Source organism: Garra rufa, chromosome 23, assembly GCF_049309525.1.
Source record: "Garra rufa chromosome 23, GarRuf1.0, whole genome shotgun sequence".
Taxonomy (NCBI): domain Eukaryota; kingdom Metazoa; phylum Chordata; class Actinopteri; order Cypriniformes; family Cyprinidae; genus Garra; species Garra rufa.
Window position 1 is genome coordinate 20,501,865 of NC_133383.1, and position 27,133 is coordinate 20,528,997.

The window sequence follows — 27,133 nt, forward strand, 5'->3', positions numbered from 1 at the left end:
ACTTCTCCAATCATTAGGTTATATTAAAACTTAGAAAAAAATTAAATAACTAAATAATATCAAATTATATACTCACACATATATAACTAATTCCAAGATTTTCATTGTCTCAGAGTTCTGTAACCAAATGTATGCTAATATTAGGTAAATGTTTTCCTCCTTCCAAAAATCATATGCTTATAAAGAGAATCACCTGAACCTCATAAAAAACTTGTTTGCTCGATTTAGATCAAGCATATAATATCAGTTCAGCGTAACAACACCTCAGTCATAGCTGAGGGTCAGATCGAAGTCCTCTGATAACAAATGCGATCAGCTTTAGTAAACAAACCTTGCAGATCTGATCCGTGTGCTAGTAAGTGCCTCTGTGATGATTAATAGCAGCATCACATGAGAACAGAGACGATCTGTCTGTCAGAGTATGGTGTCACTTTCACACTAATGACAGATCAGTCTTCTGCTTTATGTTTTTATGCTAATGGATGCCATTTGGGATGATTTTTAAGCTATTGTTCTTTTTATTATGTGATGTGAAGCCTGCATTTGGAAACGTATAACCTGACAAACACCTTGATTCATTTTGAAAGCTTTAGTTTAAAACTGAGGAAGAAATTGCTCTTCTGTTTTACATTCACCTGTTACTTCGCAGACAGGTCTGCTCTGACTCTGTCTGCTGAACAGCTCGGTAGGACCTATGGGACGGTGTGTGTCAAAGCAAACACATTGAACATGTTTTTTTAAAGCGAGGTTGAGAGGAAGCAGTGGAGAAAGAGAGAGAGAGAGATATAAAGAGAAAAAGACATCAGGTTGTTCCCCAGTGTCATCCACAAACTATGCAGACTGAACTCTAATTCACAGATAAAGTTGTGAATTTACTAAATCAGGGCTGACATTAATCAATTTTCAATTGCATAATCCATTAAAAAATTATAAATTCTGTCATGATTTCGGCATTTCAGACCTGTATGACTTTCATATCACCACCTACTGGACTAAAGGATGAAGTGCTGAATTGCGTACAGGAACGCAATGGCAGCTTTTTACGATTTTACTGCTCAGCTAATTAAATATTGAGTGGTTTTTAACCAAAATCAATTGGAGCTGAAGACAGTCATGATGGGCTGCCATTTAATTGAATTCACCCAACCGGATATTCATTAAATTTCTCCTTCTCCAGAAGATTGTCTATGGGTTTGGAAAGACATACGGAAATGAGGAAAGGGTTCAGTTATTGGTAGGTTCAATTTTTATTTTATTACATTGTATGTGGATCTGCATTTAAATGTTTGGGTTTTTTCAGCATTTAACTACCAAAGATAAAGGTAGACACCTGCTGTCCGACATTACGCCAGATACATGCAGCATGCTGGGTTATTTTATCTCATCATGAGATGTCCATTCAGGCCTTTCTAATACACTGTCCCTTTTACCCAGAACTCAGCGCGCACACATACACTCTCTAAACCATTTGGCCGTGATAAAGCCATCCTGTCTATGGGTGGGACAGAGATTTTGAATGAGGGCTGCAGGTGCAGAGTTTCTGAAATGCTCTCAGGAGAACCCTCAAACGCACATTAAGCCATAGGAGATGACATGCACCAGTCCAAGTGCTCTATTAGAGCTAATGACTGTCCATTTATGCCAAATAGCAGTCACCTTTGTCTGAGAGGCAAGCCTGTGCACTGATTAGACAGCGGTGTTATTGCAGAGGTCTTTGTATTATGGGACATCAACCACAAGATTCACACTGTGTAGCTGAGGAGCAGTTAGTGTAGAAACAAATAGACTTCTTGCTTTTGTTGTATTGCTTGTAATAAGATGAAGCCAAATGTGACTAATTTGCTATTAAAAGGATAGCTTACCCAAAAATTGAATGTTTCGTTCATTTCGGATGAAATTTAGCCTGCTTACCTTCATGCTGTTCCAAACCTGTAACGAATTGGACAGTTCTGTTTTCAGTTGTGCAGTTCCTTAATGTTTCTCTTTTAAATACGCCATAAATACAATTGAGTAATTGACTTTAAAGGGATGGGTTACCCAAAAATGAAAATCATGTTATTGATCGCTCACTTTTATGTCGTTCCAAATCTGTAAGACCTTCGTTCATCTTCACAATATAAATTAAAGGTGCAATGTGTAATATTTAAGATTATCTCTAGACAGAAATGCAATATAATATACATAACTATGTTTTCAGGGGTGTATAAAGACCTTACGTAATGAGCCATTATGTTTTTATTAACTTAGAATTATCAGTTTATATCTACATACACCGCGGGTCCCCTCACATGGAAGCCGACATTATGTTTCTACAGTAGCCCTAAACGGACAAACTGCTCTACAGATCGCGTTTCATCACTGTTGTTCTAGCGAAAAAACACTGACACAATGATGAACAAGTAACAGTAATATTCACAATAACATCGTTTTATTGAATTATTGTTACGGAAGCAGACCAAACAAGAGAGGTAAGTGATAATAATAACAATGTTTATTTTCAGCAGAGCGTTGTGGATTAGATGACGTGCAGAACCGGGTAAGTATTACAGTCCAGATATGATTCTTGATGAATGGAGATGAATACTGATGATAGATCTTTTCCTTTCCAGGAACGACGGGAGGAGGACTTCGACCCACACACACACACACCGTTGGTGACAGACAGACTGGCTTACGGCTGAACCACCGCTGACTGGAACAGAGAACAGACTTCGTACTGGAACAAATGAGAAAGCAGGTAAGTTTCAACAGGTAAGTAGCGAGGTAAGTATATTCTTGAAGTTTGTGAACTCGACAGAGAAACACAATGAGTCCGCTTCGTGCAAACGAGCCCGGACACTGAGTGAGGTGTGTGGTGTGCTTATATGTGGTGCTGGTGATTGGCTTCAGGTGCGTCTGATTAGAAGTCAGGTGATTGTGATCACTGTGTGAGTGATGTGGTGGAACCTGGCCAATCCGTGACATTACCCCCCTCCCCAGGGCCCGCTCCTGAGGGCCGAGGCCTCCGACGTCGTGGTGGTCTACCTCGTCCTCGAGGGGCTGGACATTCAGGATGGTTACGGTGGAATTCCTCCATGAGGGCTGGATCTAGAATGTCGACTCTGGGTACCCACGACCTCTCCTCTGGTCCGTAGCCTTCCCAGTCGACAAGATACTCCAGATTACCACCACGACGTCGGGACAGAAGGATTTCTCGGACCGAGTAGATGGATCCCTCTTCCAGGACCAAGGGGGGAGGGGGTTCCTCTTCCTGACCAGGTTCTGTGGAGGGAATCACAGGTGGGTGAAAGGGTTTGAGCAAAGAAACGTGAAATGTGGGGTGGATACGGTACTGTGGTGGTAATTGGAGTCTGTAGGTGACGGGGTTGACCTGTTCCACGATGGTGAAGCGGCCAACAAACCTGGGACTCAATTTCTTCGAGGGCAGGCGCAGACGGATGTCTCTTGTGGAGAGCCAGACTTTCTGCCCAGGAGTGTATGTGGGACCAGGAATCCTCTTCTGATCAGCAGTGGTTTTAGTTCTGCGCACTGCCCTTTGAAGATGATGGTGAGCCTCGTCCCAGACTCTCTCGCTCTCCCGGAACCAGTAATCCACTGCGGGCACCTGTGATGGTTCGCCATTCCAGGGGAAGAGAGGTGGTTGGAAGCCGAGCACACACTGGAATGGCGTGAGTCCTGTGGTGGGTTGCCGCAGTGAATTTTGGGCGTATTCTGCCCAACCCAGGAACTGGTTCCAGGAGTCCTGGTGACCATGACAGAATGTCCGGAGGAACCGCCCCACCTCCTGGATTTTCCTCTCCGTCTGCCCGTTGGTCTCAGGGTGGTATCCAGAGGAGAGGCTAACGGTCACACCTAGGAGTTTGAGAAAAGACTTCCACACCCGTGAAATAAACTGTGGACCCCTGTCTGAGACGATGTCCTCCGGAATGCCATAGTACCTGAAGACTTTGTTGAAGAGCAGTTCGGCAGACTCTAGGGCTGTGGGAAGACCTTTCAGAGGTATTAGTCGGCAGAATTTTGAAAATCGATCAACTATGACAAAGATACAGGTGTTACCGTCAGATGAGGGGAGATCGGTCATGAAGTCAACTCCCAGGTGTGACCAGGGGCGGTTCGGCACAGGCAAGGGATGGAGTTTCCCAGCAGGCAGATGACGTGGACTCTTGGACATCGCACACTCCTTACATCCCTGGACATACCTTCTCACATCCCTTGCCATGTGCGGCCACCAGAAGCGGTCCGTCAGCAGCGAGAGAGTGTTGTTGGCCCCTGGATGTCCAGTGCCCAGAGAGGTATGTGTTGAATGGATTAGATCTACCCGCTGGGTCCTAGGGATGAATCTGCGACCTGGTGGACAGCCCGGCGGAGATCTGGGTTCCGGAGTGGCGACAGCTGGCGGGTTCGTCCATTCAATGGGTTGAACGATGATGTTTTCGGGGATTATGGTCGTGGGTGTGTCAGGCAAGTCGTGGGAATCATGGATGCGAGACAGAGCATCAGCTCGGGTATTCTTGGATCCTGGCCGGTAGGTTATGGTGAAGTTGAATCGGGAAAAGAACAGGGACCATCTTGCCTGACGGGGACAGAGCCGTTTGGCGTCTCGGAGGTACTGAAGGTTCTTGTGATCTGTTATCACCTGGAACGTGTGGTTGGATCCCTCTAACCAATGTCGCCACTCCTCCAGAGCGAGCTTGATGGCAAGGAGCTCGCGGAAGGCTGCGGCCGAGTCAGGGTTCCAGAGTAGAGTTCGTGGTTTTCCTTTGAGCAGACTGGTAAGTGGAGCAGTGATGATGCTGTAGTTCTTGATAAACCGGCGGTAGAAATTGGCGAAACCTAAGAAACGTTGAAGCTCTTTGATAGTAGTGGGTTCTGGCCAGGATACAACTGCAGAAACCTTCCTCTCGTCCATACGGACCCCCTTCTGGTCGATGACGTATCCAAGGAAGTGTACTGCTGATAGGTGAAATGAACATTTTTCCGCCTTGAGATACAGGTGATGATCCCGTAATCTTTGAAGGACCTCCGCAACGTGGAGGCGATGTTCGGCCTCACTCCGGGAGTAAATCAAAATATCGTCTATATAGACGATGACAAAGTGGTGCAGAAACTCCCGGAGTACCTCGTGAATGAAGTTCTGAAATACGGAGGGGGCGTTGACCAAACCATAGGGCATGACCAAGTACTCGTAGTGGCCAGTAGGGGTCACGAAGGCAGTCTTCCACTCGTCCCCCTCACGTATCCTCACGAGGTTGTACGCGCTGCGGAGGTCCAACTTCGTAAACACCCTGGCAGTGCGTAGTTGTTCGAGGGCCGCAGGGACGAGAGGAAGGGGATACCGGAACTTGATGGTGCCTTGATTGAGTATGCGGTAATCGATGCATGGCCGCAGCCCTCCATCCTTCTTTGCCACGAAGAAAAAACTGGATGCTGCGGGTGATGTTGATGGTCGGATGTAACCCTGATCGAGAGCCTCCTGTATGTACTCCTCCATTGCCTTGGTCTCCGGAAGCGACAGCGGGTAGATCTTACCTCTGGGCATTGGAGCATCCGGAACTAGGTCAATGGCGCAGTCCCATGGCCGATGTGGAGGTAGCTGGGAAGCTCTCTTGGGGCAGAAGACGTCTTGAAATGACGAATAAATGGCAGGAATCTGGACTGACTGTTTCTCAACAGGACTTTCGACGGAGGTGACGTTGACAGGTAGTATCTTGTGTCTAGGACGTGGAAGATCTGGGAAGCATTGGTTGGTACATTCTTTTCCCCATTTTGTCACCTCTCCTGTGCCCCAAGAGAGGATGGGATCATGCTTCACCAGCCACGGGCGCCCCAAGATGATGTCCATAGTGGCTCCCTCCAGAACCAGAAACTGAATCTCCTCACGGTGTAAAACTCCGATCTGTAGGATGATGGGTTCACATTTCCGGTGAATACGGGTCCGTGAGCTGATCCGGTTTGTTATAGGTTGAATCTGGTAGATGGTGGTTGAGGCTTGGGTGCGTAGCTGGAGCTGGCGACAGAGGGTGTTCGAGATGAAGTTTCCCGCTGACCCGGAGTCGATGAGGGCTGCGACTGTAACACAAGAGGCGTGGGTGGTTAACTGAACATTGGTAGTCAGAGGATGCATGTTATCCAATTCAGAACGTATTACACTCACCAAAGATCGTATAGGGCGTAGAGGACAGTTGAGTTGGACGTGCCCCGCAGCCCCACAGTACATGCAAAGACCCCGGGTCAGCCTTCTCTGTCGCTCAGCTGCAGAGATCTTTCCTGACTCCAGGATCATTGGTTCTGGTTCTGGAGGGCTGGCGGATGTTACTGGTCGGAGGAGTGCAGTAGTGGCGGACTGATCTTGGTAGGATTTTAGACGATCTGAACAACGAAGTGACTGCTGAATGAATTTTTCCAATCCCATGGAATCGTCCAAAGCAGCTAACTGCATCCGGAGATTGGGTTCTAGACCGAGCCGGTACGTGGTCAGTAACGATCGCTCATTCCATCCGCTGGCAGCGGCCAAAGTGCGAAAACGCAGGGAGTAATCTTGTGTCGTCATACTTCCCTGCTTTAGATGATACAATTGTTCTCCTGCGGATACTTCTGCATCAGAACGTCCGAAAACCTCTTTAAAATGAGCGACGAAGGCCTGGATCGAATGGATTGCCGGCCCGGCCTGTTGATATAACGTGTCCACCCATTTGAGAGCTGCTCCGGTAAGCAGAGACGTGATGAAGGCTATTTTCGAAGAATCTGTGGGATAGAGAGCAGGTTGCATTGTGAATATTAATGAACATTGTAACAGGAATCCGCTGCACTCCTCCGCCCCGCCAGAGTAGGGCGCTGGTCGGGCCATGGGACTGGAAGGGACATTGACGGGAGCCGAAGAAGTGCTGGGTGCCGGTGGTGCGGTGGGACGAACTGAAGTTGGAGTGGTGGCATGACTAGCCAACAAAACCTTCCTGAGTGAGTCCACCAGCTCTTGAAATGGATCCAGATTCCTCATGCTGATACTGTGTTGGTCCGGGCTAACTGTTACGGAAGCAGACCAAACAAGAGAGGTAAGTGATAATAATAACAATGTTTATTTTCAGCAGAGCGTTGTGGATTAGATGACGTGCAGAACCGGGTAAGTATTACAGTCCAGATATGATTCTTGGTGAATGGAGATGAATACTGATGATAGATCTTTTCCTTTCCAGGAACGACGGGAGGAGGACTTCGACCCACACACACACACACACACACCGTTGGTGACAGACAGACTGGCTTACGGCTGAACCACCGCTGACTGGAACAGAGAACAGACTTCGTACTGGAACAAATGAGAAAGCAGGTAAGTTTCAACAGGTAAGTAGCGAGGTAAGTATATTCTTGAAGTTTGTGAACTCGACAGAGAAACACAATGAGTCCGCTTCGTGCAAACGAGCCCGGACACTGAGTGAGGTGTGTGGTGTGCTTATATGTGGTGCTGGTGATTGGCTTCAGGTGCGTCTGATTAGAAGTCAGGTGATTGTGATCGCTGTGTGAGTGATGTGGTGGAACCTGGCCAATCCGTGACAATTATCAAGTAAATCTAATTCCCTAATTTACGTTTTAAAAGAAACTTCATTATTCTTTGCTGTCTATAACGACGACATCTTAATCCCATCCCGGCTGCCATAGCTTCTGTAAAGGGAGGGGTGAGCGGTGGACGGAGTCATTGGTTGCAATTCACAACCTCACCGCTAGATGCCGCAAAAAATCTACACTGCACCTTTAAGATATTTTTGATTAAATTAAGGTTGAACCACAGATGTCACATTGACTATTTTATCAATGTCCTTACTACCTTTCTGGCCTTTGAACGTCAGAAAGCTCTCAGATTTCATCCAAAATATTTTAATTTATGTTCCGAAGATGAACGAAGGTCTTACGGGTTTGGAACAACATGATCGAGGGTGAATAATTAATGACAGAATTAAAATTTTTGGGTTAACTATCTTTTTCACGCTGTTATACACAATAGTCATAAAGTATTTCTGACAAAATGTGTATCTTAATGTTGGAATATGAACAGCCATTAGTAACTGCTGCCTTAGATGTGTTTGATTCATTAGAGCCATTCCTTTGATAATTGGACTTTTTGTGGTTCGTTCAGGAATCGGACAGTGGTTTTATCTCACAATTCTGACACTTTTTTTTCTCGCAATTGCGAGTTTACATCTCGCATTTCTGACTCTTTTTTTTCCCTCAGGACTGCGGGTTTACGTCTCGCAATTGTGACTTTATAACACAATTCCGAGTTAAATCAGAATTGTGAGATATAAACGAGCAATTCTGAGATCATATTAGTCTTTTTTACCCCTCAAAAGTGGACTTTATAACTCCGCAATTGCGAGTTTATATCTCACAATTCTGACTTTATTTCTCAGAATTGCTAGTTTGTTTCTGAGAATTGCAAATTGTCTCATAATTCTGAGAAAAAAGTCAGAACTGAGAGATATGAACTCGCAGTTGCAAAAAAAGCAGAATTGCGTTTTTATCTCATAATTCTGTCTTTATAACTCAAAGTTGCAAGTTTATATCTCACAATTCTGACTTTATTTCTCAGAATTGCTAGTTTATTTCTGAGAATTGCGAGTTATTTCACAATTCTGAGAAAACAAGTCAGATCTGACAGATATGAACTCGCAATTGCAAAAAAAAGCAGAATTGCGTTTTTATCTCATAATTCTGACTTCATAACTCACAGTTTCGAGTTTATATCTCACAATTTTGAGTTTATTTCTGAGAATTGTGAGTTCATTTCTGAAAATTGCGTGTTTTTTTTACAATTCTGAGAAAAAAAGTCAGAATTGAGAGATATGAACTCGCAATTGCAAAAAAAGCAGAATTGCGTTTTTATCTCATAATTCTGACTTCATAACTCAGTTTCGACTTTATATCTCACAATTTTGACTTTATTTCTGAGAATTGTGAGTTCATTTCTGAAAATTGCGTGTTTTTTTTACAATTCTGAGAAAAAAAGTCAGAATTGAGAGATATGAACTCGCAATTGCAAAAAAAAGCAGAATTGCGTTTTATCTCATAATTCTGACTTCATAACTCACAGTTTCGAGTTTATATCTCACAATTTTGACTTTATTTCTGAGAATTGTGAGTTCATTTCTGAAAATTGCGTGGTTTTTTTTTACAATTCTGAGAAAAAAAGTCAGAATTGAGAGATATGAACTCGCAATTGCAAAAAAAAGCAGAATTGCGTTTTTATCTCATAATTCTGACTTCATAACTCACAGTTTCGAGTTTACATCTCACAATTTTGACTTTATTTCTGAGAATTGTGAGTTCATTTCTGAAAATTGCGTGTTTTTTTACAATTCTGATAAAAAAAAGTCAGAATTGAGAGATATGAACTCGCAATTGCAAAAAAAAGCAGAATTGCACATTTTTATCTCATAATTCTGACTTTATAACTCAAAGTTGCGAGTTTATATCTCACAATTCTGACTTTATTTCTCAGAATTGCTAGTTTATTTCTGAGAATTGCGAGTTATTTCACAATTCTGAGAAAAAAAGTCAGAACTGAGAGATATGAACTCGCAGTTGCAAAAAAAAGCAGAATTGCGTTTTTATCTCGTAATTCTGACTTCATAACTCACAGTTTCGAGTTTATATCTCACAATTTTGACTTTATTTCTGAGAATTGTGAGTTCATTTCTGAAAATTGCGTGTTATTTTACAATTCTGAGAAAAAAAGTCAGAATTGAGAGATATGAACTCGCAGTTGCAAAAAAAGTCAGAATTGCACATTTTTATCTTGTAATTCTTTATAACTCGCAGTTGCGAGTTTATATCTTACAATTCTGACTTTATTTCTGAGAATTGCGAGTTATTTCACAATTCTGAGAAAAAAAGTCAGAACTGAGAGATATGAACTCGCAGTTGCAAAAAGAAGTGAGAATTGCGAATTTTATCTCGTAATTCTGACTTTATAACTCACAGTTGAGTTTATATCTCACAATTCTGACTTTATTTCTGAGGATTGTGAGTTCATTTCTAAAAATTGCAGTTATTTCACAATTCTGAGAAAGAAGTCCGAATTGAGAGATATGAACTCGCAGTTGCACATTTTTATCTCGTAATTCTGACTTTATAAGTTTATATCTAAAATTTCACAATTCTAATAAAAAAAAAGTTTGAGAAAAAGAAAAAAAGAATTTTGAGAAAAAAAAGGCAGAACTGTGAGTTTGTATCACAATTCTGAGAAAAAAATCTGAATTGTGCGATAAACAGTTTTATTTTTTATTCTGTGACGAAAACAGGCTTTCCTATTGAAAAGCCCATGGTCAACTTTCATTTAATAGAAAAGAGCAGCTTGGACTTTTTACTCAGGGAAGGTGAGTATCTTAAATTATGACTTTTTTTGGTTGAATGTATCTTGAACTACTTAGCTTCTTTATGATGATCTTTTACAGAAACAGACCTCAAGACACCAAGCCTGTGAGGTCAAGAGAGGAAAGTGAGAAGGTGTGTAGTGGGTGCTGTTATCTAACTAACCTTTATATCCAACACTGGAGAATTATTTGCTTACTGTTGAACAAGGTCTTTGAGAAGATCAACTTCAGGATAACGCTGGGACTGTGGGGGTGAGCTTGTGTGGAGCTGAGGTAATGTTCTGAAAAACAGCAAAATGAACCGAATTTAAAAACACGTCAAAGTATCAGTGACTCATACCAAGTGAATATCATCGTATCTCTGCACTTGTGGAGTGCATCAGTGATCAAGAGCTTTTATTCAAATCCACACAGATGGCATAATATTACTGTGCTGCTGAAGTGATGATGTTTACTGCCAGCTTAAGGTTTTTTTTTTTTTTCCTTTTTAGTATTTTGATTAATTCTGGGATTCGGTTTAGACCGCCGTAATACTGTTTTCCCTGTCCCTAATCTGCTAACCTCATAACTCTTAATCAAAACCCCCAAGCCGTCCCTCTCTTTTTTTTTTGTTTTCAACATTGTAATCTTGAATGAATGAGGTCACAGATTACGTGCATGTGACATGCGGCGCTCATCTTACCTGAAACTCCTCTCAAAACAGGACTTTGTGTTCCCCGTGGCTATTAAAATAAAACAATGGCACCTGGACCTAAGGAAAGCCACATACAGTGATGATCCACCAAATCAATTTGTCTCACAGAAGGATGCATCTGTGTTCTTTTTTGAAGACCTCTTCTTTTCTCTGATGTCTTATAAGCTTCATGACAACAAAACCCTGGTGCAGAACATCAGTTGTCTTTTTGAAACAGACCTACAGCATGAAATTTTACTCTTGAAAATTCACTCGCCCTCATGCCTTTCCATTTATTTATTTAGGAGGATGAACTGTGGCTTTAAGAAAGAGAATGTTTGAATCTACTGTGTTTTATGGCCTCAGAGGGATTTATGTGTGTGTGTGTGTGTATTGAATATGTACACCTCTAGAACAACACATCCAGTAGCAGAGTTTACCTATTTCACTCTTAACTTCAAAATCGTCTAACGTTGTTTTACCTGTGTTTGTACAGGTCGTTTTACTTTCTTTGCACGTTCGCTTTGTAAACACTGGGGGGTGGTACTTCCACCTACGTAATTACGTAATGCCTGAGGTCCAACCAGAGCAAGACTAGCATTTGTGATTAAAAAGTATATACATTATTTTTTTTTTTAGAAAATGGCCAATCGTTTCGCTAGAAAAGACCCATATTCTTTGGCTGGGATTGTGTAGAGCCCTTTGAAGCTGCATTAAAAATGCAAATTGGCCCTTTAACCTTTTGGCCACCACCCAGCTAACAATTTTTGGTTCCCAGAACGTTCCCAAGAACGTTCCCTATTGGTTAGCCAGGAAAGTTTTCTTAACGTAAATAGAACGTTCCCTTTATAGTAGGGGAACGTTCTGGAAACGTTTCTTACCACTGAATTAACGATGATGTGCTTCCCTCTTTTGGTCAGTAAACGAAAACGTCTCGGTTAACATCATGTTCTCTTCAATTAGACGTGTCAAATCTCCCTAAAATAACAATAATTACTCTCGTAAATATATTAATTATAAGTAAATTACCCATTAAAGAGATCAGTCAACGAATGTTAGTCAGTTAGTAAAATGAAATGACCGTTATTTTAAATTACGCGAGCGCGCAGCTTTATGTTGAAGACAGGAGAAAGCGCGTGCTGGAGAAGCGCGTGCAGATCAGAGGCCTGCAGTAAAGAAATAAACCCAGTGTTTATTATATGATTTTCAGACGCTTAACCATGGCTTATTTTAGCTATAAAATTATATTATTAATAATGCGATTTGACCCCTTTGATGTCTACACTTTATTAAAAGCTTTTTTCGGACATGAGATTCTGCAAAAAATAGTTTGTGTATGATAATATATATATATATATATATATATATATATATATATACATTTCTAAAAATAACCTGCAGGGAACGTTCTGGGAACGTTCTCTCTAAAAATAAAACTTCAAATTAACCTACAGGGAACGTTCTGGGAACGTTCTTTATAGGTAAAAAGAGAACGTTCTCATTTGGTTCTCAAAAAAATAACCAAATGGGAACCATATGGGAACGTTCTGTGTTTGCTGGGCACTTAAGTGCACTATATGGAGAAATTTCCTGGAATGTTTTCCTCAGAAACCTTCATTTCTTTTCGACTGAAGAAAGAAAGACACGAAAATCTTGGATAACATGGGGGTGAGTGAATTATCAGGAAGTTTTTATTATTTATGTACGGTACTTTGCATACTGGGATGCTGACATACTCCAAAAGAATGTGTTTTCTGATCGTCCTTTGTCATATGAAGATCAGTTATAACCGATGGCTGTCTCTGTACTAAAACTGATGATGGTGCCAGATTAACCCAGGGGAATAGAACACACAGACATGAACATACTGTTCTGTAGCTGACAGCCGGACAGAACGTATCCATCAAAGTGATTGAAATGATGAAAAATGCCTCACAGCCTGTCATTATCCCAGCGCTCATTCTTAGTTCTGCGACAACACAGATTGTAATATGAAATAATTTCACGAATTTGTCCTCAAGCTGTCTTTGTTTAGACTGGAGCGTGTTTACACATCACAGACTCAACTATAGGTGCTGTAATTATGATAGTTTATCAAGCACGAGGAGACAAAGCAAAGAAGACATTTTGTCTGGGTGTGTGCTGCCATCTGTTGGTACAACTGTGTCACTGCAAATAACGAAAACCGTCGTTCCACTCACGGATTCCCAACTTTTTTTGGTCAATGTAACCTCTTCGCCTTACTGAAATTAACCATGGTTTTATTATAGTAAAAGTGTAGTAACCATGCTTTTTTTGGGCAAATTGATTACCATTTGTATAACCCTTTTACAGTCTATGGTATAACAACCGTTTAAACTATTTGTGGTTACCATGGTTTACCTTGGTTTTATTTGTAGATGGTTAATTTCGTAAGGGTAGACCTGTAGTAAGTACTCCCTATATATATAACATTATGTATAATAATTTTTATTAGTAGTAGTACTTATTAACATTTTTAATTAACTTTTGTTTTAATGTTTAGTATTCTTTTTCATTTTAGTTAATTTTGTGCTTGTGTTATTGTTAGTTTGTATTTATTTTATAGCTAAACTCAAGCTTATGTAAGTTAGTTGCATATAAACTCAAGCTGTTTTAATATATAATTTTTTTCTAATTGTTTATTATTTATAATAATAATTATATATATATATATATATATATATATATATATAGTACTCATTAACATTTTGGTTTAGCTTTTATATTGCATATTACATAATATGTTTAGTATTCATTTTAATTTTAGTTAATTTTGTGCTTGTGTTATTGTTTGTTTTTATTTTTATTTTTTATAGCAAAACTCAAGCTTTTTTTAAGTTGCATATATACTCGAGATTTTTTAAATATATAATTGTATATATTTATTATTTATAATTATATATTGTATTATAATTTTATATAATTATAGAACATGTATCATATAAAATTATAGAAATAATTATAATTATTAATTAATATATAATTTTTATTATTTAAAAAGTGCTATTTTAGTTTTATTTATATTCTATTTTTATTTTTTATTTAATTGTTTATAATAATGTATTATTTATAATTGAATATATATATATAATTATAATTATTATAATTGTATAATTATAGAACATTTATTATATAATTATAGAAATAATTATTTATAATTATTATTTAAATAATGAATATATAATTTAGCTATTTTAGTTTTATTTATATTCTATTGTAGTACTCATTAACATTTTGAATTAGCTTTTATTTTAACATTTAGTATTAATTTTAATTCATTTTGTGCTTGTGTTATTGTTAGTTTGTTTATATTTATTTTTATTTTTCATAGCTAAACTCAAGCTTTTCAAGTTAGTTGTATATATATACTCAAGCTTTTTTTAATATATAATTGTTTATAATTATGTATTATTTATAATTGTGTATATATATATATATATATATATATATATATATATATATATATATATATAATTAGATAATTATATAAATAATTATTTATAATAATTTATTTGTAATAAATAAATAATTCATAAAAAGTGTTTAGTTTTATTTATATTCTATTGTAGTACTCATTAACATTTTGAATGTGCTTTTACTTTATTTGTTTAGTATTCATTTTTAAATTTTAGTTATTGTTAGTTTGTTTATATTCATTTTTATTTTGTACACCTAAATTCAAGCTTATTTTATGTTGGCTGCATATATAGTCAAGCTTTTTTAATATATAATTTTTATAGAATTTGTATAATTTATGTAATATATAATTGTTTAATTATTTATTATATATATGCATACATATTTATACATTAACATTTAGATTTAGCTGTTATTTTAATGTTTAATAATTATTTGAATTGCTTTTTGTGCTTGTGTTATTGTTAGTTTGTTTTTATTTCTTATAGCTAAACTTTATATATATAATTTCATATTAATTTTAATAAAACGTTTATTGGTTTTAGTTAACAATGACGACAAGCAACACTGGATTTATTTTATTTAAAAAATCTAAATAAAATATAAAATATATTATTAAAAAAGGAAAACTTTTAAAAAATTCACAAATTTTCATAACATAAGTCATTTATTAACAAGCTTTCCGAAGAGAGGATAATTTGGTCCCAAGCAAAATGTTAGAGCGGAATAATCAAAATGTATTACATTTAAAAAGAAAAATGATCAGACTTTTTATTTAAGGCAGCATATACAATGAAACCGTTTTTGCTTACAAAAAGTTTTCCCAGCTGCCACAACTGAGATAAAACCATATATATTTATTAATTACATAAAATCAACATTAGTGAAACTACAGTATGTGCAGTTCTCAACACCTGAGAGTTTGATTCCCAGATTCACTGGTCTCTACGAAAGTCTTCGAGACATTTTAGAGTGTCACAGTTTCAGCAAAAACAGATTTCAGCACAGTGTAGTCCAATAGCTTTATGTCCCCTGAGAAGAAAAAAGGTTTTATTATTGAGCTGTGAGATGAGGTTTGTTGTGTTGCGAGTCGAAAAATGATCCTGTGAGGTTGACTGATTCCATAAGGATGTGCGGATGTTAGGGGACATGAGTGTTAAGACTACAAATAGTCATTTTAGGTAAAGGAATACATCACTGAACACTGACCAATACAAACTGAATGCTAATGCTTATAGAGTTTAAGTAAAAAAATAAAATATAATATACACCTACGATCAGACGAGGACAGTAGTGAATGTCAAGTTTGTTTAATGCACCTTTAGTGAGTAATCAAAGTCCTTCAGTGATTTTCCATGGTCCTTCCTTCAACCAACACATTTCATTTTACAATTTGTCTGTTTCATGCTTGCTGATAAGAAGATCAGTGGCGAGTTTCACCATCGAACTACACTCGCTGTTCTCAAAAGCCGAGGTGTCAGGAGGACAGGTGCGTGACTGAGCTTCTACAACCCCGAGAGGTAACAGGTTCTGTGAGCATGATTGTGCAACAGTATTTTCCACTGAGGAACTAATTGGTGGTTTGTCTCCAGAGCAACAGGTGTGTGTGGAGAGGTCTGAAGCCTGCGGCCGGTGTGCGTTGGGACTCTGAGAAAGGTCTGGGGAGGGGCACAGGAAGGCAGACACTGGGCATTCTGGAGAGGAATATTTGGCCAGCACCTGTAGCTGCTCAGGTCTGAGGGCGGCTTCAGAACAGACCCTCTCATACAGGCCTGAGTAACTCTGCCAGGCCTTCATTTTCATCTGATTCAGCTTTATCCTTTCAGTCGTCAGCTTCTCTCTCTCGCTTCTCTGCAGAGCAAAGAGAAACAACATATATACACTTTAAAAACACATTTCTGAACTGAAAATCATGGCATAGTTTGTTAAAGGGATAGATCACCCAAAAAAGAAAATTACCCTGTGATTTACTTATTCTAGGTGTATATTAAAAAATGTCCCGTCTCCTTTAAGGATACAAAAGGGTGCATCCATCTATCATAAAAGGGTCCACACAGGTTTGAATATCGAAATCCTCCGACATTTTTCTTTACAAATCCTTGTTTTGTACTTCTAATTTGTGACTAGTGTTTTGTTTTGCTCTCTCCACTGTGCTTTCACATTTGTCACTTCTCACTTTTATGCTACGCTTACATCCTATGTCATCCGCTGGAACGCCACTCTTGCATAAACGCACGTACGTTAGAGTAAAGTTAGAGGAAGAGTATATTGTATTTGTGTGAAAGAAAAAAGTCATATATTATTGATGTAAAAAATTTGCATACACCTTGCAGAATTCTGTAAAATGTTAATTATTTGACCAAATAAGAGGGATCATACAAAATGCATGTTATTTTTTATTTAGTACTGACCTGAATAAGATATTTCACATAAAAGACATTTACATATAGTCCACAAAAGAAAATAATAGTTGAATTTATAAAAAATGACCCCGTTCAAAAGTTTTCATACACTTGATTCTTAATGCTGTGTTGTTACCTGAATGATCCACAGCTGTGTTTTTTTTTGTTTTGTTTAGTGCTAGTTGTTTATGAGTCCCTTGTTTGACCTGAACAGTTAAACTGCCTGCTGTTCTTCAAAAAAATCCTTTGGTTTTCCAGCTTTTTTGTGTATTTGAACCCTTTCCAACAATGACTGTATGATTTTGAGATCCATCTTTTCACACTGAGGACAACTGAGGGACTCTAAGGGACATCTATTACAGAAGGTTCAAATGCTCACTGATGCTTCAGAAGGAAACACAATGCATTAAGACAATTTGAAGATCAGGGTAAATTTAGCTTATTTTGTCTTCTGGGAAGTATCTTCTGTAGCTTCTGAAGGGCAGTACTAAATGAAAAAAATATATTATTTAGGAAAAATAAGAAAAATGTACACATCTTCATTCTGTTCAAAAGTTTTCACTCCCGGCTCTAAATGCATTGTGTTTCCTTCTGGAGCATCAGTGAGCGTTTGAACCTTCTGTAATAGTTGCATATGAGTCCCTCAGTTGTCCTAAGTGTAAAAAGATGGGTCTCAAAATCATACAGTCATTGTTGAAAAGGGTTCAAATACACAAAAATGCTGAAAAATCAAAGAATTTGTGGGACTTTCTAAAAAACAGCAGGCAGTTTAACTGTTCAGGACAAACATAAACAACTATCACAAAAAAAAAAAACAGCTGTGGATCATTGAGGTAACAACACAGTATTAAGAATCAGTGTATGTAAACTTTTGAATGGGGTAATTTTAATAACTATTATTCTTTTCTGTGGACTATATGTAAACATCTTTTATGTAAAATATCTTATTCAGATCAGTACTAAATAAAAAGTAACATGCATTTTGTATAATCCCTCTTATTTTGGTAAAATTTTTAACATTTTGCAGATTTTATGAGGTGTGTAAACTTTTTACTTCAACTGTACACCTAGGATGGCTTGAGGGTGAGTTAAATCATGGGGTAATTTTTGTTTTTGGGTGAAGAGGATTCACAAGATTTGTGGTGTGAAATGTGGTTCAGTCAGGTTTTTGTAAAATTCACTGAAATAGCAGCTGTAGATGAAAACTTTAATCCTGAATGAGGTATTTGAAGTGCCGGATGAGTATGCAGCTATAAACGTTGAGCCTTCAGCGATCACCCAGACTATATACTCACCAGTTTCTCGATTTCACACTCCAGGTTGTGAATGCAGTCAAGTTTCCGCTTGCGGCAGCGACGAGCTGCAATCCGGTTTTTGCTCCGTCTGCGGATGTCATGCACAACGTCGAGCTGCTCCCGTGTCAAGCACTGCTGCTTCAGCATCTGCTGGAAGTCGTTCCTGCTTAGAGACACGATCTGATCCACAGAGAGCGGCAACGCCATCTGGAGGGAAACAATCAACATGTCTATCATGGTCTAAACAAGTATGTTAGATTCTTCCTGCTTTAGTCATGGCAGTAAATCTGTTTATATTTAAAACACTATAATGTGAACTTTGCTCAACTTCATTCAGTGAGTATAAGATTTATGGGTTCATGTTTCTATTAAGGGGCTTATTCAGCACTCATGTGGACTTTGATCTCACTACGAGTCTGACAAGTCATTCTTAGGTGTGTAAAGTAGGTTTGATTCCGGCCTGCTCAAAAGGCACTGAACAGTGTAAAGTCCAACAAACGTTAACAAATCTATGCCAGGTTTTTGCTTACTATTTAACTCCCAATTGTATGAAATTCTAGTGACTAAATGAGATGAGTGAGTCTCAAGATACACCAATTGTTGGATTGACCAATAGTTCTTTATTAATATCGACTTGATAGCAGGTCTGATGATAAATACTATTAACCTAATGTATCACTGGATGATAAGTCATTTTTCTGAAATAACAGCAACTCTTATGTAAGAACAACTTATTAGATAAGAAATGTGTTGCTTGACAATTAGAAAACAAAAATTAAAATAAATTCACAAACATTTCAACCGATTGCAAGACAACTTTGGGTAATAATAACATTTATATTAATAGAATTATAGCTATTAAAATAATTAAATAAAATATGTATAAAATATGAATAAACTGTAAATTAATAACAGGTTAAAATACATTTGTGACCATTTGGATCACAAAACAACTTATAATTATCATTATTATTATTACTGTAATATGAATATCATTATTTTTATTAATATAATAAATTATATTTGAATACTAATATTTATTTTGGTTATTATTATTAAAATGCTGTTATAATAACAACAGCAAAATAATAATAATACATATTTGAATAAATTATTAGTCTGTAAATAAAAAAAGCTCAAATAAATTTGTGACTGTTTAGATTGCAAAACAACTTACATAATAATAATAATAATAATAATAACAACAAAAATATTATTATTATTATTACTACTACTACTACCACTACTGTAATATGAATATAATAATATTTATTCATATAATAAATTATATTTGAATACTAATATTTATTATCATTATCATTATTAAAATGCTGTTATAATACAAACTGCAAAATAATTATAATACATATTATATTTTTGTATAAATTAATCATAATCTGTACATTTAAAAAAAAGTGTAAATACATTTGTGACCATTTAGATTGTAAAACAACTTTACATAATAATAATAATAATTATTATTACTGTAATGTGAATTATATTTATGAATATAATAAATTATATTATAACACACTAATAATATGTACATTTATTATCATTAGTATTAGTATTATTTATTATTAAAATGCTGTTATAATAACAACAGCAAAATAATAATAATCCATATTATATTTGTATAAATTACTCATAATCTTTACATAAATTTTTTGTTATTAATTTGTGACTTAGATTGCAACTTTACATAAAACAACATAACATACATAAATTATTATTATTGTAATATGAACATAATTATATTTATTAATATAATTAATTATATTATAACAACACTAATATTTATTATTATTAGTAGTAGTAGTAGTAGTATTTATTATTGAAATGCTGTTATAATAAATATGTACATTAAAAAAGTTATAAATTTGCAACAATTTAGAATGCAAAACAACTACACATAATAATAATAATAATAATAATAATTGTTGTTATTATTATTATTACTGCTACTACTGTAATATGAATATAATTATATTTATTAAAATAATGAATATTATAACACTAATATTTATTATTATTGAAATGCAAAATAATAATACATATATTTGTATAAATTGTTTATAATCTGTTCAAAATCAAACAAATTTGCAACCATTTAGATTGCAAAACATCTTTACATAATAATAATAATTTTTATTATTATTACGACTACTACTGTAATATGAATATAATTATATTTATTCATATAATTAATTATAATATATTATAACAACACTAATATTTACTAATATTGTTATTATTATTGAAATGATGTTATAATAAAAACAGGAAAATAATAATAATACTTTTACATTATATTTGTATAAATTACTATTATTATTATTATCATTATTGTATTCATAATATTATTGAATTTGTATAAAATATTCATCTTTATCATATTAGTCATACTAAAGCAATTTCCATCTATCTCTACATATATTCAAACTATAAAGTCTAATTGATTGATTAATTGACCATTTTTATTGTCCATCAGGACAATCAGAAGTTTGTTCACATAAAAATGTAATGCACATCTTTCCTCAACAAACCGCACAATTTCATGCATCACTCAAGCACAAAAGCTTAGGGACAAGGGTTTGTTCACACCAGTGAAGCACCGCTAATAAATACAGGCAGCCTCACCTCACGCACTCGTTCACTGCTGTAAGACTCACTGTCCCCCTCCGTGTCGAAACTATCAGAGTCCTCCCCTGATTGGTTGGAGGGCATGTATGGACTGCCCTGTGACATGGATCCCCCGTCTCCATCATGCAGATGAGCGCCCACTGCGCCAAAGTTCTGCAGAAACGGACACTCCACTGCTCTGGGATCCGGTTGGCAGCTTTTCAAACAGTTGAGATTCAAGGGTTTCACCAAGCCCAAGCCAGAGGGAGGTGGCTGATAAGAATCCGGCCAGAACGTGAGCTGTTTAGCCACCTCTATTTCCTCCGTGCTCCTCTGTTCATTGTATCTGCCATCTTTGAACTCCATGTATGGGCTCACAACATCCTCCGGTCCTGAGCGAGGAGACATTCCCCATTTTGCAGAGTCACAAATGGACTGCACTGACTCATTACAAATTGGAAATGATGGCTGGCCTGTGCAAGGACCAGGATTTAGAGGACAACATTCAGGCGGAAAACAATCTTCATCGCCAATGAGAGGTGTCTTATCGCATGGTAAGTCCTCATTGCTTGAGCAAGGTAGGCAGCTTAAAGGACAGTCGTCTTCTGTCTTGTCAAGGGACATGGGTTTCGGGCCACAAGCATCCAAACAGGATCGCTCCTTCCCGCAAGCTATTTGAAACTTCCGGTACTTTGGGCACAGCAGGGAGTAATCTGTGTCTTTCTGGCTTTGACAGCTTTCTCCAACGTCTTCTTCAACGTCCTCAATGGCCACCGACGGAGGACAAGATGGCTCTGTGACTTTAAGCTGAAACTGTGAGGGCTGAAGTAATGATTTGTCTTCATCAATAACATCATCCTTGTTATCCGAGCTTGATTCGGCCCCTCGTGATTTGCAGCATTTGGTTTTGCAGCACTTCCTCTGGACCTTTGGTGCACTTCTGCTGCTGTCAAAGAACTTGGGGAGAAGGAAGTCAAAGCAGGCTTTGTCCAAGTTCTTGAAGCCAAGAACAGCGGCGCAGTTACGGATTTCCAGCACATTCTCTTTGGTGAAGAGGAGTTTTGAGGTGTACGCAAACTCCAGCAAGGGTTCAAATCCTTCTGAGGTAACCTTCAAAATTAAAAAAACATATTTGAAATCAAGTGCATAAAAATGCATTCTGTCTCACATAAACATTTAGACCTTTAATTATGTGGTTACCTCATCAGGAAGGTTGATGATTATTCCTTCAAGAGTGTGACTGGACAAACGAGCGCTGAAATAATCACTGCAGGATGCCAGAACTCCCCGGTGGGCTCGGTAACTCTGGTTCTCTGCCACGACCGTCACATCGCACAGAAGATCTTTCTTCCTCTGCTCGTTCAGACATTGCAGGACGTGGGAACTGTGCACAGACGACTGGAAGGTGAACTTAAACGACTTGGAGTTTTCCACCGACATGCTGAGTTAATCTGAATGGTAAAAAATAGATTTACATGTCACCAAAATGAACAAAAATGCCCCATTAATTCAAGAGAAAGGGGCAAACAAACAAAGAGATTATTTAGTTATGAACTCATTCATTAGACAAATTAAGCAGACATCACTGTTACTAGACAGTTTAACCATTACATTTCCCTGACTTTTCATTTTACTGGATAGAGATGTTTCATGATCATATTATGGATGTTGTATGCAGCAATTTTTAAGAGCAATTTCTAACCAATTAAATATTTTAGAACTCAGAGTACCTTGTAAAACGTATTTATAATACACAATTTTAAAATCCCCTATGATTTCCACCAACTTTTTTCAGCAGCATTTTTTCCATAATTTTTGTTAAACAGTTATAACCCAAACGAAAGAGGTAAATTACAACATTTGCTTATTATTTATTATGTATAAAGAATATGCAAGAATTGTACGCAAATACACACTACCAGTAAGATTTGTTTTTTTTAAAGAAGTCTCTTCTGCTCACCAAGCCTGCATTTATTTGATCCGAAGTACAGTAAAAAGCAGTAATATTGTGAAATATTTTTGCTATTTAAAATACCTGCTTTCTATTAGAATATATTTTAAAATGTGATTTATTCCTATGATTTCAAAAGCTTAAATCAGCATCATTTACTCCAGTCTTCAGTGTCACATGATACTTCAGAAATCATTCTATTATGCTGATTTTCTGTTCAAGAAACAATTTATTATTATTTTTATTATTATTATTATCAATATTTAAAACAGTTGAGTACATCTGGACTATTTGATGAATAGAAAGATTCAAGCATCAGCATTTATCTGAAATAAAAGGCTTTTGTAACATTATACCATTCAAAAGCTTGAAGTCAGTACATTTTTGGGAAAGAAATTATAGAAATTAACACTTTTATTGAGCAAGGATGTTTTAAATTGATCAAGAGTAATGATAAAGACATTTATAATGTTACAAAGGATTTCTATTTCAGATCAATGCTGTTCCTCTAAACTTTCTATTCATCAAAGAAAGCTGAAAAAAATCTAATCAGCTGTTTTCAACATAATAATGTTTTTTGAGCAGCACATCTGAATATTAGAATGATTTCTGAAGGATCGTGTGACAGGTAATGATGCTAAAAATTAAGCTTTGAAATCACAGAAATAAATTACATTGTAAAATATATTCAAATAGAAAACAGCTGTTTTTAAATAGTAAAAATATTTCACAATTTTACTCATTTGCTTTGGATCAAATAAATGTAGGCTTGGTGAGCAGAAAAGACTTCTTAAAAAATCTTTTGACTGGTATGTAGTTGTTTGAGAGCACTAGGAGACTAAAGCAGATTCCCATATGGAGAAGATAATTTTAATTTCAGAACCTGCCTGTTGAACTTTTATTAATTTCACTAGTTAGCAGGGAATTGGTAATGGAAAACCCGGAATGGAACTAAAACTGAGTGACATTTTGTGTGTGGAGAATAAATTTATGCCACTCTACTCTCTGTTCCAGTTTTGTGCTTTGCTTGGCAAGTTATGGATTGTTTTGGAATTATTTACTCATTAACTGGACAATTTGTGTCTCGAAAGTAAGGTAGGCTACTCAGTTCTTGTTCACTGAATATGTATGACAACTATCACATTTGCAACTGTCTTGTTGACGGCAAGTTACAAATTACAGTCGACTTGACGTTCAACCGCGCTCTTGCTTGTGTGATACTTCTTAAAACTGTCGTTCTACAGGAAGTAAGGCTTAAAACAAAAGCGCCTCGGGAAAAATGCTTATTGAAACAATTTTTAGCGGACTCGGACTTGTCACGGACTCGGATGCATTTTGACTAGGACTTGACTCGGACTCAAGCTTTTCGGACTCGGGAATTATAGCCGAGTCCAGGGACAGTTGATGGAAATTTTACTGACTCGATGCATTATTACGAAAGTGACATTCAGTATTCACACGTGTTTAAAAGTCTTGCCAGAACTTGAAAGCCAGCTGGTTTCTTTGCATACACATACCCAAAGCGGGCTCACCGAAAGCGCCTCTCAGTCAGCATGTGAATGCTGAATTAAGCATTCTATTGCATGTTATTGCTACACGCTTACACGAAAAGTAATGTCAAAATGCACCATCTTGGAGATTATTCATGCAAATGCAGTCGGTTTTGTCTTGAGTTAATTTGAACATTTGGGAGAAATACAGATGTGTCAAAATATATGATCTGTGCGTCCGTTCTTAAAGCGACAGCAGCGTAAACCTGCTGCAGCAGACTGCATCATATTACATTTATTTCATCTCACAATTCAGAATTTTTTTTAATATGTCGTTCATGTTGTATTTCAGACTTTATAACTCAATTTACCTCAACAGTAGTGAGTTTGTCAGTTATGAGGGGAAAAAATGCCAGAAGTGTGGGATATAAACTCATTAATTTTAAGATGAAAAGGGAAAAGGGAGAATGACTTTTCTTATCAGAATTGTGAGATATAATCTCGGAATCGTGAAATTTTTAAATATAAACTCAAATGTACGTTTTTACTCTTTTATTCCATGGCTTCCATAGACTGCTACTTAAAAACTGTCATTAACCCTCACAGCCTCATTTTCATCCAAGAAAAAAAAATTAAATGCCATCTACCCTATCTAAGGTCTAACCATTCGTCATATAAAACCCAAAACACAGCCAGAGATAAGAGGTGCTTTCTCTGCTCCTCAGGTCTCATTCACTAAGCTTCCCACCCAATTGAATTTATACATTTACTATATAACAACAAATAAAGTCAAGTCCTTTCCTGCCCTGTAATTTTTCACATTCTAAAAGCTATTTCACTCTGAAATATGCCACAATACATAAGCTATAACTTCTGTTACATGACTTTAAGTTTGCTGAGCAGGACACTAATTATGAGATGGTGTGAAATCAAAAACCAAAAGGGCAATATGCAATAGAGGTTTGCTTTTGTTACATTTAAATTGGCATTGCCTTATTCTACTTGTAAAGGTTAAAAATTAGGTTAAGATACTGACAAACAGTAGTGCAGACTTGAGTCCGACTCGCCCCATTTTGGACTCGGACTCGAATGGTTAAAGACTCGGACTCGACTTAGGTGGACTCGAACACAACACTATCAGTACATACGTGTCCTTACCCACGGGAGCTCCTTATCTCAACCGTGTACGGAGAATTTGACCTAGTCAAGTCATGAGTAGTGTGTATGCGCGCGTGCGTGTGTGGCGCAAGAGTGTGCGCGCTCACTGCTGACTCATTGGGTTTTGCTGATAAAGGATGAGCAAGCATTTTCCCCGTCTGTCCCTTTCCATTAAACTCCTCCACTTTACGAGGAACTTAGGGACCGGTTGCCTCATACAGTTCAGCTGGAGGCTTTAATGTTGTTGTTAAATGGAAACATTTGAGCTCATTTCTATAGCTACTACTGTGTCGAGTTAAAACAACAGACGCGCCTTGGGTGTAATAAAAACCGAAGATTACGCTGGTGTTACAAAACCTAGTGAGACGCCTACTTAGACAGCATTGCGGGCGCGCTTTGAGTATTCGAATAGAACCTTCGGAACGCGGATACACGCTCGAAATGCTGTCTAGGTAGGAAGCTCATTATGTTTTGACACACAGCCTAACTTACATCCGAGTGAAAAAAAAAACACATCTGTATAATACAGTCGTGATTATTGAAAAACTCACGATATCTAAACGAAACCATTTAATACGTTTTTACATTTAAATTAGTTATTTTCAAATTTAGGCATAAGTTTACCGATCAGTGTCTTGACAGACAAAACTGAGAAAACCACAAGAGATCGTATACACTCACCTGTCATATCATCGGAGAGTGAGAGGAAAAGTTGAATTTGATACTACATACTAACTCGGCTTGCTTAAAGCCCTCACTTGTAACTATGAAAACAAGGAGGCGCTTGTGTTTCACTCTGGTGTCATGTGACTTTGCCAAAAAAATTGTTTTTGTCCCGCCTTCTCAAACACAGCTCTCCTTTCATTGGCCCTCTGTCCTGTCAATTACTAGCGTCACTACTTCCTCACTTTTCGCCTCCAGACCTCTTTGGTTTTCAGCCACAGGCTGACAGATACATAATTTAACCTCCTCAGTCTCGAATAGGTAAACTTACAAACAATAACATAATGAAGTATTCACTATATTGAATATTTAGGCTTAATGACATGAAATCACACCACTTAGCTTAAATCAATTATGCTTAAAATCATTCATTTAACACCATAATAGTCTTTTTTATGTAAAATCTTTACATAAATTGTGTATGGAAGCCCATTTCTGCCACGTAAGAAAAATCATGCCTTAAAAAGTCGAAATTATTACTTGCTAAGTCACAATTATGAATTTAAAGTCATAATTACGAGATAAAAAATTACATACTTAAGTCGTAATTATGAGATAAAAAGTCTAAATGATTAATTTTAAAGTCAAAGTTACGAGACAAAAAGTCGAAATTGTGACGTTTAAAGTTAAAATGAAGTTAAAGTCGTAAAAATGTCAAATTATGAGTTTTAAAGTCGAAATTATGACATACTTAAGCCATAATTACGAGATATAAAGTTGAAATTATGTCTTTTAAATGTCATAATTATAAGATAAAAAGAGTGAAATTATGACTTATGCCATACTTACGAGATAAAAAGTTAAAATTAGGAAATAAGTAGTAATTACGAGATAGAAAGTTTAAATTATGATGTATTTAAGTCATAAATATGAGATAAAAAAGTCAAAATTGTCTTTAGATGTCATAATTATGAGATAAAAAAGCGAAATTATGACTTGTAAAGTTGTTATTACGAGATAAAAAGTTAAAATTATGAAATAAGTCATAATTACGAGATAAAAAGTTTAATTATG

At 36.8% G+C, this 27,133-nt stretch overlaps 1 protein-coding gene across 2 annotated transcripts; it reads right to left on the bottom strand.

Moving 5' to 3' along the window:
- Positions 1–15,218: 15,218 nt before the first annotated feature.
- Positions 15,219–26,183, bottom strand: bach1b (BTB and CNC homology 1, basic leucine zipper transcription factor 1 b). Of its 2 annotated transcripts, XM_073829777.1 has the most exons (5): positions 26,078–26,183; positions 21,998–22,248; positions 20,816–21,907; positions 18,176–18,382; positions 15,219–16,329 (listed from the first exon to the last, which is right to left on the bottom strand). In XM_073829777.1, the coding sequence occupies exons 2-5, from the start codon at positions 22,235–22,237 to the stop codon at positions 15,865–15,867; spliced, it is 2,004 nt and encodes a 667-aa protein (XP_073685878.1). In that variant the 5' UTR covers positions 22,238–22,248; positions 26,078–26,183; the 3' UTR covers positions 15,219–15,864. The 2 variants fall into 2 exon arrangements, with proteins under 2 accessions (XP_073685878.1, XP_073685879.1); XM_073829778.1 differs by lacking the exon at positions 26,078–26,183 and having other exon boundaries at positions 21,998–23,682.
- Positions 26,184–27,133: the final 950 nt, after the last annotated feature.